This window comes from Eurosta solidaginis, chromosome 4 (assembly GCF_040869045.1).
Source record: "Eurosta solidaginis isolate ZX-2024a chromosome 4, ASM4086904v1, whole genome shotgun sequence".
NCBI lineage: Eukaryota > Metazoa > Arthropoda > Insecta > Diptera > Tephritidae > Eurosta > Eurosta solidaginis.
Genome location: NC_090322.1, coordinates 20,699,700 through 20,713,713, shown reverse-complemented (window position 1 = coordinate 20,713,713; position 14,014 = coordinate 20,699,700). Strand labels below are relative to the sequence as shown.

The window sequence follows — 14,014 nt, the reverse complement described above, 5'->3', positions numbered from 1 at the left end:
ATATTTCAAATGGCTTTCTCAAATATTTTATACATAAACAACCTCGCTATAATCAGCCCTATTAATGATCTTGATTTGATGTATAATTCTACGGATTCGTTTGTTGCTATTCATCAAAACATACGTAGTCTTCGGCAAAATTTTGATTTATTGTTATGCAATCTAGAGATGTTTAAAAACTATCCCGACGTAATACTTTTGTCTGAAATCTGGATATACTCCCACGAAATTCATGATTTCACTATACCTGGTTATAATTTTTTCGCGAACACTAATGACAGTTATTCTGCAGGTGGTGTTGGAGTTTTTGTTCGGGATATGTATGAGTGTGATTATTTTGAATGCAATCTCACAAGTGCTGACATCCTAAAAGTTTCAATAAGTATTTCCGGTGCAGTCTTTACTTTTATATGTGTTTACAGGCTACATGCGATACCTGTTCAGATATTTGTGGAAGAGTTCTCAAATCTTCTCCGTAGTGAAAATTCAGCCAATATTGTCATCTTAGGTGACTTTAATTTAGATATTCTTAACGCTAATCCTACCATAGATAGTTTCCTAAATCTAGTGGCTGGTCATGGTCTAACATCGTATTTAAATGAACCAACCCGTAGTATGTCTGGAAGCTGCTTGGATCACGTTTTCTGTCGTGTTAGTAATCATTTTCTCAGTAGTTTGCGTAGCCTAAATCTTGATGTCGGAATAACAGATCACACTATGTCTGGTGTACTACTAAGCAAGGCCTGTGCAAAAAACAATAATAAAAAGGTTAGTTCTTGTTTAACGCAAATAAATTTTGACGCTCTAAACGAACTATTGCGATTTGAGTCATGTTATGAATGTTACTCTGAAAAAGACGTATCCAAGGCATTTAATATTTTTCTGAACATTTTTAACATACACATTAAGTCTGCTAGCTTTTCTTTTATCCCTCGCAGATCTGATTATAAGTTAAAACCATGGATTAGCAAAAAGTTGCTCAAAAAAATTCATCTAAAAAACAAGCTTGGAAAAAAGTGTAAAAACCACCCATCAAACGCAAATCTTCGCAGCAGGTATATGAAATTATGTAGAGAACTGAAAAAAGAAGTACACGTGGAGCGTGATAATTTCTATCGAAATGAGTTTAGGTCTTCCTATGGCAATCCAAAGAAGGAATGGAATATCATTAACGGTCTTCTGAATCGCAGTTGTAAAGCTAATAATACATCAATTGTTTTATGTGATGGTAGCGTGAGCTTTTCTGATCCTCCAACAGTGGCAAACCTTTTCAATGATCACTTTCTATCAATAGGGCAATCACCTGTTTTCGAATCCTCCGCTCTGATACCTGAGTTCTCGAATTCGGGAAATAGTTTTTTTTTCGAGACATTTACTGGCATTGAAGTTTTAAAAACAATTAATTCTCTGAATAACTCTAGATCATGTGGTTGTGATGGAATTTCGAATCAGATTCTTAAATATGTGGCACTAAATTTAGTTGATATCCTAACGCATTTGTTTAATATGAGTATTTTAGGTGGATCATTTCCTTTAGACTTAAAATGCGCTATTGCCATTCCTTTATTTAAAAAGGGTGGCAAAACGGATATAAATAACTACAGGCCTATTTCATTACTGTCTTCAATTTCAAAAATGTTTGAAAAACTGGTTAAAGGTCGAATCCTATCATTTCTTGACAATAATAACTATTTCAGCTCAATGCAATTCGGGTTCAGATATGGGCGGTCAACAGAAGATGCCCTGCTGGACTTTTGTTCTCACATATATAGGGAACTAGACAATAAAAAGAACTGTGCTGGACTGTTCGTTGATATCACTAAAGCATTTGACATGGTTGATCACCAAATTTTATTAGAAAAATTGTATTTTGCGGGCTTCCGTGGGTTTATATATAATTGGTTTAAATCTTATTTGTCAGGAAGAATTCAAAAAGTAAAAGTTGGAAGTAGTATAAGTAACCCAGTTACAATTAGCTTAGGTGTACCTCAAGGATCTGTCTTAGGTCCTATTCTATTTTTGATTTACCTTAATTCAATATTCTCGCTGCCATTGTATGGAAAAGTAACAGCCTTCCTTGACGACCTTGCTATCGCCTATGGTTCATCGACCTATCTGGATTTAGTAGCAGGAATCAATAACGATGTGCATTTGCTAAGAGTGTGGTTTGCAGCACATAAGCTCTGTGTCAGCAAGAAAACGAAGTTGATGTATTTCAATTTGCATCCAACATCCTACTGACTGCAAACGTTTTGTGCTAAATAATTTTTTGTTCTGTGCATCGTTTAAAGCTGAAGTAAATTGTTCCGATAAGTGCTTCACTATTGAAAAAGTAAGCGACTTCCAATATCTTGGTGTTATTGTTGACCAAAACTTGAGTTGGTCTACGCATATTTCTCGTTTGAAGTCCTACTTGCGATCTTCCGTTCGTTATTTTTACAATTTAAGAAAAGTTTGTTCAAGCGAAACACTTAAAACTTTTTACTACGCTTTAGTCCACTCCAAGCTCCAATATGGTATAACCTGTTGGGGTGGCGCTGCAGGTAATAAAATCCAGCAGCTTCTAACTATTCAAAAATGGGTCATAAGAAAAATATGTAATGTTGATCGTTTTCACCACTCTATGGAGTTGTTTAGGGGTCTGAAAGTTCTTCCTGTTAAGCATATGTACTACTATAAAACGTTAAAGATATTTTTCATTCGCTGTGGGTATTTACATAGCCTGGTATCGGATAGTTATAACTTGAGGCAAAACTCATATGGACTTGTGTATGTCCCGACCTCTCGAACAACCAACTTCAACAACTTCGTTACTATCGTTTCTTGTAAAGCTTTTAATGCGTTGCCTGCATGTATACGTGTCACTAGAAATCTGAATGAGTTTTTGGGAAAGGTTAAATCTTTTCTACTAGAGAAATCACACGAAGACATCAAAATTTTGCTGAACCATAGCACTTAAAAAAATGTATGTACATATTGTATTAATATATTTTATTACTTATTATTTTTAATCAAACTTCACCCCACGCACTATTTTACATGTTTTTTAGTTCAATTTTATTCGGAGATGGCATTCTATACTAAAATACATATATTTTTACAGAATGCCTTACCTTTCTTTCTGTAATTATGGTTAATTTAATTTAAGTCGCTATTGTAACATATATGCTGTTTTGAAAGAAAATGAATAAAAAATGAAATGTAATGAAATGAAATGAAATGTTGCTCAGCGTAATTTTGCACAGCCGTATAAGTTTTGCGGGGAAACCAAATTCAGACATAGCGGCATATAGGCAGCTCCTTTTCGTGCTGTCGAAGGCGGCTTTAAAATCGACGAAGAGGTGATGTCGATTCTTTTTTCGCGGCTAGATTTACCAGGTCTGAAGCTGCACTGATAAGGTCCAATCAGCCGATTCACGGTGCGCTTCAATCTTTCGCACAATACACTTGACAGGACCTTATATGCGATATTAAGAAGGCTGATTCCACGATAGTTGGTGCATTTTGCAGTATCCCCCTTCTTGTGGACTGGAGAAAGAACACTTAGATTCCAACCGTCGGGCATGCACTCTTCCGCCCATATTTTGCTAAGAAGCTGCTGCATGCGCCTTACCAACTCCTCGCCGCCGTACTTGAATAGCTCCGCAGGCAATCCATCAGCGCCCACGGCCTTGTTGCTTTTCAATCTGGTTATTGCTATTCTAACAACATTGCTATTCTATTGACAGTCCTTGGTCGGGAAAAATCCCGATCGCTCCGGTACATAGAACGACTGCCTTGTGAAGCGACCAGCTCAGCTTCGACACTATTAATTCTGACCGGTGGAATACCTGAAATCAAACCACACTTCCCAGCCGAAGATGCTAACCTAGCAAGAGAACGTGACCTAGCGAGATAACCCGACCCTAGAGACCTTCACACTAGGAATCTCAACTTGGGCAATATGCTGCTGGTAAGGACCCCGACTACTTAAAAAATAGTGCTTACAGTTTTAATCTATACATGATACGTAATAACAAATTCTGAATCCCTTCTATTTGGTTACTCTCCACAAAACTTTTGGTGCGATAAAAAAAAATATTTAACTCGTTTCACCTCAGAAGAGATTTGGGACGAGCTTCTTTTCCAATTAGCGTCGTGCTATTTTTAATTTTCCATACAAATTGTGTGGACGAGACGTTCATATTTTATGCCGACTCCGAACGGCATCTGCAATTCAGATGAACTTTTACCGAAAAGCTTTTCATGGCAGAACTACACTCGGAGTGCTTGCGAAACCAACACCGAGGGTGACCCCGTTTAGAAAAACTTTTTGTAACTAAAATAATTTTTTTTTAAATGCCATAAATCGGGCGGGATGTCGGTGACCAAGAAATGGCAACCCCCTAATCCAGGGTTTTATGCGGACCGTGCCTATTGGACGATTTGCAGCCAGGGGATAAATTCGACTGTATTCGAACGGAGCCTTCTCGATACCGGGCCACCTCGGGAAGTATTGATGGCCTTACTACAGTAAGGGGCGCTGCTGTGGCGGACGTATATAATACTGGCCCGCAGAGCCTGCCTTGTCAGGCAGGTGGCCCAAGATGAACAACTCATTACCTTATTGTAATAAGGACGATGATAAGGAGAGGACTGAGTCGCAAGCCAAGGATGTGACAAAAAAAATTAAAATTTAGGTACATTCGATTATTGAATACAAAAACAAAAACGTTTAAACCATATATATAACACTTCTATATCAATGCCTTCCCATCATCCTAACGTGCAAATTTTCTGCCAATCATTATTTGCTGAAACTGTGCAAATGTATGTTCTGCGCATGCGCGGGCTTTGTTAGTGTTATTGAGTTGTAGTTGCGTGTGTAAAAAAATATTAAATGGGTTCAACGGGTCACTATCCCCTTTACCCAACTTCTGCATACTAATTGTCATAAAATCTCAGTTTAGTCGATTAAACAATGAAAAGGCCAACAAATACAAAACAAGGCTTGATGTATTTATTATTTAAGCATGGGCCATACAAAGTACATTATTTACATAAATAGTAAAGAAAAAAACAAGGCGAAGAATTCATATTTTTGAAATGAAAAAAATTCAAATATACATGTATAAAAATATTCTTATACCATATATGTAATACTCTTATATTGCTAATAGAAAATGCTCGCAATTTGTTTTGAATTCGAAATCAAAACAAGACAGCCTATAAAATTTTTGTGATTGTAGCAGCATAAGTGTGACAAAAAAAAAATTAAAATTTAGGTACATTCGATTATTGAATACAAAAACAAAAACGTTTAAACAGCAATATGTCGGCACTCTCATGTTTGGGAATGTACCTAGCCTTTTGTAGCAATATAAGAGTATTACGTATATGACTTATACATACATCCAAACAAGCGTTTCTTTAAACGTTTTTAAAAATTCTTTAAAGTGGATAAGTTTGAACAAACGATATATAAACGTTTTCAAAATTTTACTTATTTTGAGTTTTCTAATGAAGTAAATTTTTGATGAAGTAAACAAAATATGAGTAGGTACTGGGCTGGCTGCTATTGGTGTTGAAATAATATCAATTTGGTAAATTTTTTTGTAGCATACTCTTTTTCGTCCGTGCTTTCTTTCGTTTCAAAAAACAAACAAGGCTAAGGGCTCATTTACATACGTATATCTGCACACTCAGCACAAATCGGTAATGCTATTCTGCGGAGTTCTTATAAAACAGTAAAAATTTTATAATACTAATGGAAAACAAAAGCTTACTTTTTCATTTGGAGAACGAAATAGCCTAATGTACAACATTGATAGAAGCAAGACGGCTTGTTGAAATATACATATATTTAAGCCCCTTTTTTACAAAAATTAAACGTTGTATATCTGTACTGTAATGTTTGACAGGCTGCACAGTTCAGTAGTAGCGATATAATTTTATTTATTTATTTACTTGTATGCCTATTATACAGCAGACACTTATGAATATAGTACAACTAATGTAAATTAAGTATTACTTAAAAAATAGGTTTTTAGTTTGAACTGTATAACTAATTTGGTATACGTAAAATCTAAATCCAGAAAATTTGAGAAATAGTTGTAATCAGACATAATTCTATTCAAGGGAGCGTTAGCGCCATAGACTGTGCCATAGACTAAATTCCGTAAATTTCTGCAGGGCACATTAAAGTTAACTAACTGAAGTATGGAAGGACAATCTATCCTGACAGAAACAAGATCAATAATAAATTTAACCGATAACAGCGTTCTCCTATCGGATAACGATACCAAACTAATTAATCGACAACGAGCAACGTACGACGGAATCGGTTCAGTAAACATAGTGTACCTATACCAAGTGTGTTCACTAAGCGATAAACGTCAAAAATACAAACAGCCTCGCTCACCTGATGGAAATCTCAGGTCTAGAGTCGCATTTTTGGTCTCAACGACAACATTTTTGACTACCAATCGTATCGACTTTTTCAATTTTTCAATCATTCGGCGCACTCGGTAATGGTATCCATTTTGAATTCGCTGTCATTCCGAATCCAGCGAGTGCCTGTCAGAATGCTTGACAGATAAGTCAACACACTTGTACTTGTACACTATGTCAGTAAAGTTAAGAGAGCGTAAAGAAAACGAACAAAGCACTTTTGGACTTTCTCCAGATGATTTATGTGGACTGAATGGTATGGTCTCCAAACGACAGCTGCGTATTCCATTTTAGAACGGACAAAAGCCGAGTAAAAAAGCTTATAGGTATATGGGTCTGAAAAATTAGAAGAGTGGCGTTTCACAAAGGCAAGTATTCCAAAAGAATTTGTAATTATGTAGTTTAAATGAGTAGTAAAATTTAGTTTGCTATCAAAATACACGCCAAGATCTTTAATTTCATTAACCTCAGAAAGGCACGAGTCCGCCAACCAATAGCAAGTATCCAAAGGCTTGACCATTTTAGAGTAAGTTACTTTGAAACACTTGTTAATATTTATATAAAGCCTGTTCAAAGCGCAATAATCTAAGAATTTATTAAGTTCACTTTTAAGCGCCGATGAATCACGCGAGTCTCTTATTTCAGAATATATTCATTTCATTTCATTTTTATTGAGCATTTTTCTTATACCTATCTATTTACATATGTAGCAAAGTTACAATAGCAAAAAAAAACAAAAAATAAAAAAGTTTAACATTATGAAGTATAAATTAACGAATGCATAATATGTGTATGAGACCGTGTAGATATAAGAAAAAGGTAAGACATTTTTTATGTTAAGCTTAACATAGTGGCAAATGTCATATCTATCAAAAATATTGAAACATTAGTGCAGTGGGGTGACTGCTAAATATAGAAATTAAGTTATAATTTTTTTTAAAACCTACATATGATTTTTAGCCGTATTACAAGATGCTACTATTGGAAAAGCTAAAAGTAAGTAAAAGAAAAAATTATGGTGTAGGTATATAAAATAAAGTAAAGAAAGTTACTACTATTATTTGCTTTTAGTCTCTGTTAATAAGCTGCTTATTGAATAGGTCGTAGCAAAACTTCTATTTCATTATGTGAGAAACTCAGAAGAAAGGATTTCACACATTTTGTAAATTGTAGAACATTCCTCTTGGCCCGAATTTCGGAGGGTAGTATGTTGAAGAGTTTCCTGGATACAATTGTATAAAACTTTGTTGAGCGTGTGGTTCTGGAAGGAGGAACAATAGTTATAGTACAAAGTTTATCCTAAGGTTATAAGTTTCCGACCTCATACTCTGCAGATAACCACACCTAATGAAAAAGATTTTTAAAACTTTAAAATAATAAAGGTCCCTTATTGGAAGAATCCTTAGATCTCTAAAAAGCTCTCTTGAGGGATGCAGTCGATTTACAATAGATATTTTACGAATAACGAATTTTTGTAAAACTAGGATAGACTGAATTTTATTAAAGGATGCTCCCCCCCAACAGCTGATACCATATAACAATTTAGAATGAACAAGCACATAATAAACTGTTTTAAGGGTGTAGTTAGAGCAGCAACCTCTGAGATGATAGAAACAACCTCTGAGATGATAGAAACAACGTAAAGAATATTGGAGATAATGCTTTAGGCGGGATATGTGGATGCCCCAGTTCATATTTTGATCTACAGTTACACCTAGATACCGAAAGTCTTCAACAACGTCAGTTATAAAGCACTCGTTATTACAAATAGCGAGCGGATTAAAAATACCATACTGAGCCATTTGGCACGAATTATAGTGGAGAGCGAGACGCTCACAACTGGAGGAGTGGAAAACAATGTCTACGTCTGGTGTTATTTTTGCATTCAAGCTAAAAAACATTAGCTTGGTCTTATTGCTAACAACGAGCTTGTGTTTAGCGAACCACGTTCTTAAAACATGTACATCATGATTTATGCTACTTATCAAGTCGAACGTATTTGATGAGCCGTAAGCTATCGCTAGATCATCTGCAAATGCAGTGACCTTCCCTAAGAATGGCATGTCGAAAATTGAATTTACGTAGACCAGAAATAAAATAGGACCGAGGACGGAACCTTGTGGAACGCCAACTTTAATTGGATTAGAGCTACTGAGGGTTCCGCAGACTTTAACGCGTTGTACTCTTCCAGTAAGATACGATTTGAACCACTCATGTATAAATCCTCGAAAGCCAGTATGATATAATTTATCAAGTAGAATTACATGATCGACAGTATCAAAAGCTTTTGTGATGTCAACGAAAAGACTCGCGCAATGTTTTTTACTGTCTAATTCTTGGTGAATAAATATACAAAAATCTAATAGAGCATCCTCGGTTGACCGGTTGGCTCTAAATCCAAACTACCTTGGGCTGAAAAAGCTCTTGCTTTCAAGAAAAAGTAAAATACGGCTTTTAAGGGCTTTCTCGAAAACCTTAGAAATGGAAGGTACTAATGAAATTGGCCTATAATTGTTTTTATCTTCCCTGTTACCCTTTTTGAACAGAGGAATAATAATCGCACATTTCAAGTCTTCTGGAAAAGTTCCTGAGTATACACTAGCATTAAAGAGATGTTTCAGAATGTCTAGTAGGTTAAGGGCTATATTTTTAAGCAATTGGTTGGAAATAGCATCATGACCACAAGAACCAGAGTTGTTAAGTTGTTTTATTATTGTTAGGATCTCAGAGCCAGAGAAAGGTTCAAACAAAAAACTATTGCCTGAACTAGTTCCTTCCCTACCTGACATCACACAATTGCAGGAAGAGGCATTAGATTGACCGACTGAAGCAAAAAAATCATTAAATATATTAGATACAGCAGAGGAGTCGTCAATGATGTTGCCATGATCACTTAGAGCAATAGACTTTTCATCACCGATGCCGTATTTTAATATCATCGGCATATAAGAGAAATCTAGACGAGTTGAAACAAAGAGAAACATCATTAATAAACAAGATGAATAATAAAGGACCTAATATGCTACCTTGAGGCACACCAGATGTAGCAATGAATGGATACGAGAATGCCCCATCTATAGCAACCATGCAACTCCTGTTATGTAAATAAGATTTTATCCATTTGAGGATACTGTAATGAAAACCCAGGAATGCAAGTTTCTCAATGAGGATTACGTGAGAAATTTTGTCAAACGCCTTAGAAAAATCAGTATAAATCGTATCAAGCTGAAGACCATTACGAAAGCACGAATGGCAATCCTCAGTAAAGACTGAAAGATTGGTAACTGTCGAGCGTGCTGCCACAAATCCATGCTGGTTTGCGCAAATTATATGTTTCACATGAAAATAAAGTTTCTCTTTTACAATGCATTCAAATGGCTTGGCAACAGACGACAACTTGGATATAGGCCTATAATTTAAAATATCATTTTTATTTCCACTTTTAAAAATAGGGGTAATAGAAGTGCTTTTCCAATCATCAATGAAAACCCCTGAAGCTAGGGACAGATTAAAAATAAGCATGAGAGGTCTTACCAGCGAGGTACAATTTTTCAAAAGTTTCATGGAAAGCCCGTCAACATCGGTCTGCGAAGAGTCTTTCACACTCTTTAAACCTTCGATAACATCCACTTCAGATAATAACAAAGATCCAAAATCAATAGAAGAACACGGTTTATCGTTAAGGCTAACACGTAACGCATCTAGGTCGTTTACAGTCAAGTCCTCATCTGATACAAAGTTCGATGAAAAGAAGTTCGCAAATAGATTGGTAGCCTCACAGTGTAGTGCACTGTTTTGGGAATACTCGATACATTTTTTTTAGACTTAATATAAGCCCAGAACTTTTTAGGATTATTCTTAATGTTTTTCTCAAAGTTATTAATATAATTGTCATATAAAAGTTTATTCAAATCATTAAATTTTTTATTATAATAAACATGCAACTCAAAAAAGTGGGCTCTTTTTGAGGCTTTGTACTTTTTGAAAAACTTGTTTCTCAAATTTTTCAGATGCTTAAGCTCTGCCGAGTACCAAGGAAACTTATACAATTTACTCTTAATAGTAGGGATATATTTATGACACAAAGCTGCCAGAGAGCTCTTAAGGATACAGAAGTAGGTTGCAACTTCTTTATTCTTAAACGCGGGGTCCCAATCAATGTTGTTCAACTCTGCATCAAAAGCATTAAAATTGCAACGAGCAAAATTAAATGACGGTTTGGTCATAGAGGGGGACGATTTGAAAAATTCTAAAACTTCAACTTCCAATAAGATCGGGATATGATGCAAATTAGCAGGTGATATACAGGTTGCAGCCTGCGATAACACAAAATTCAATTCATTACTTATGAAAATCAAATCCAGAAAGCGATGCAGCTTATTACATAAATCATTAATTTGCGTTAAGCCGATACTTAAAAAGTTATCTATGACATAAGATTCAATAGCATTTGTAATATTTACAGCAGTAAAGTAGGAATTGTTATCAAGATAATTCCAGTTAACAGAGCTCAAATTGAAATCGCCAAGAACGCACAATTGATTGTTGCCAATGTCTTGATGAATTGAGGGAATGTTGTCAATATGCGATTTGTATCACTCAATGGCGGAATATAAGAAAGCAAATATAGAGGTAACCAGTGGAACGGACACAAAGTTGATCGAGGAGGGAGTCGTTATCACGCAATTCACATGCAACTCAAATGCTATTAACACACCTCCACCTCTCTTGCAGCCAGTTTTAATAGGATCTCTGTCCTTACGAAAAACATCATAACAGCTTATGTCAAAAAAATCAGCATCGAAAAAATTTGAATTTGAGCCATGTCTCTGTTAGAACCAACGCATCATATTCTAAAAGAGAGCTTATCATGCATACATTACTTGTCTTACTTCTAAGACCAGAAGTGTTTTGGTAATAAATCTTAATTTTCTCATAAGCACTGCCTCGATCTATTAGGTTCGAGGTGATTGCTTTTCTTCTCTTTGAAAAAAACGGAACGGACGAACAGACACGTTCGGTGCGACTAAATCGAATATCGCAATTAAATTACTTTAAAGCTCTCGGCAACAGCTTTCATTTGATATCCATATTACACACACATTCTAGGGGTATCCGGGCCCAACTTTTGGCCTATATCTCGAGACCATAGTCACTAATAGGTATGAAAACTACCCTGGACTAAAGTTCACATCAACAGCTTCAATTTGATACCCATAATATAAAAACACATCCTAGTGTTATCCTGATCCACGTTTTGGCCTACATATATCTCGAGATCTTAGTCACAAATAAGTATGAAACTTACCCTGTACTAAAGCACTCATCAACAGCTTTCATTTGTTATCCATATTGTATAAACACATTCTAAGGGTACCCGATTCCACGTTTTGGCCTATATCTCGAGCCCTAGTCACCAATAGGTATGAAAACTACCCTTTACTAAAGTACTCATCAACAGCTTTCATTTGATATCCATATTGTATAAAATCTGTCTGGCGGCTACCGTGGTGTGATGGTAGCGTGCTTCGTCTACCACACCGTATACCCTGGGTTCACACCCCGTGCAAAGCAACATCAAAATTTTAGAAATAAGGTTTTTCAATTACAAGAAAATTTTCTAAGCGGGGTCGCCTCTCGGCAGAGTTTTTGGTGTATTTCTACCATGAAAAGCTCTCAGTGAAAGATCATCTGCCTTGCAGATGCCGTTCGGAGTCGGCATAAAACATGTAGGTCCCGTCCGGCCAATTTGTAGGGAAAATCAAGAGGAGCACGACGCAAATTGGAAGAGAAGCTCGGCCTTAGATCTCTTCGGAGGTTATCGCGCCTTACATTTATTTTTATTTATAAACTCTGTCTAGGGGTACACGGGCCCACGTTTTGGCCTATATCTCGAGACCCTCGTCACCCATGGGTACGAAAAATTCCCCGTATGAAAGTACTCATAAACAGCTTCAATTTGATAGCCATATTGTACAAACATATCCCAGGATTACCTTACCATAAAAAATATATTGAAGAATTAAATTTCCTTAGTGTACAAATATTAGCATATACATGCAAAAATACCAAAAAATAAAACTTTTGTTTAAGAATTTTAAGGAAGTTTTCAATATTTTTAACGAAAGAGTATTTTTTCAAGAGATGTTTCCATTCTTAACCATTTATGTTGCATTAACTTGGCAACAACGCATAAATATGTATGTACTACATATGTCAAGCTGATATGATATGAAGATATATACATACATATAAATGTACTCCCGAAGTGTTCCATAACGCAGCGAGTGCTATGGGTCGCCTCACTCAAAAGCAATTTGCTCGCATAGTTGACACCGAACAATCACACACACGAATTTTTTGGTAAAAATGTTACTTTTGTTTAAACAATTTGGCTGATATACGAAAGGAATCAATTATTTTTTTTTTTGATGCAGAACGAAGGTAAATATTTCAAAGTTTTACTGAAAAGTAGAATTTTTCAAATCCATCCTTCCGTTTGTAAACAAAAATTTTATGATTTTTTACATTATGGCAATTTTCCACGCTCCTATAATATATACCTTCAAATTAACTGTACCATCTCACGCAGCTAAGCTTTCAAATGCAAAAAACCCTTTTAAAATCGGAGCATTCTGTGTGAAGTTATGTGCATACATGGCATTTAGTAACTTTATAAGATTTATAGATAGATATATGTATTAATCAAAAGAATATACCATTGTGGATAAAACAAGTGTAATACTTATCCGTCGACTAGTGATGGACGATATTTCATTATCGGTGATTGCATCGCCGCGAATGAAAAATCGCTAATCGGACTAGTCCATGTGTTCATGCTTGGTTTCTTCCAAAGCGGAGTCGCTATATAGCGGCCGTTGGATAGCGGTAGAGTACGTTGTCAAAAATATTGCAATGTGAAAGTAATTATGTGGAAACTAAGAAGACGGTGAAGTTCACCGTAACTTAATATAGCGGCCGGGCATAAAACAACCCTGCCGTCATGACGGTAGAAACTCGTCCATCACCGTTTTTTCCCACCGCTATTTTCAAAGCGGTGAATATTTGTCAAATATTTCAAATTATTTATAAAATAAACAACATTTTTGAATTGAAATTTTTTCTTGTGAGTTTATTAAAAGAAAAATTATAATAAAACTAAAACACCGTTGCTGCTAGAAACGGTGAGTATATCGGCCACTCTTTAGCGGTCGTAACATAGCGGTACCGTTTTTGGAGAAACCAAGCCTTTCCAATGACACGTGAACCAAATACGGATAGAGATGTGAACATTGTTGTTGCATTTGCATGTTAATACCACAATCAAATCACCTTCCGAGATTGCGCGCTCACGAGTTCAAAATTGCTTCGTTCTGCGTATCCACGTCATAGTTGACTCTTGAGCGAATAAAAAGAAAGAGCGAGAAAAAAACGAGCTAAAGGAAAAGAACCAATTATACGTCATCAAAAACATCGTATGGGTTGACCCTTTTCATTTACCCGCGCGTTTATATACACATATTTGGTGTCATTTGTGAGAATTTTAATTAAATAATTATACCAGTGAAACCAGTGAAAACAAATG

General features: G+C 35.8%; 1 protein-coding gene across 1 annotated transcript in view; it reads left to right on the top strand.

Moving 5' to 3' along the window:
• Positions 1–14,014, top strand: part of LOC137248423 (uncharacterized) — a 396,800-nt gene that overhangs the window by 166,104 nt on the left and 216,682 nt on the right. Inside the window, exon 16 of the mRNA XM_067779361.1 lies at positions 423–768. Coding sequence (XP_067635462.1) covers positions 423–768 — 346 coding nt within the window. The remainder of the gene's footprint in view (positions 1–422; positions 769–14,014) is intronic.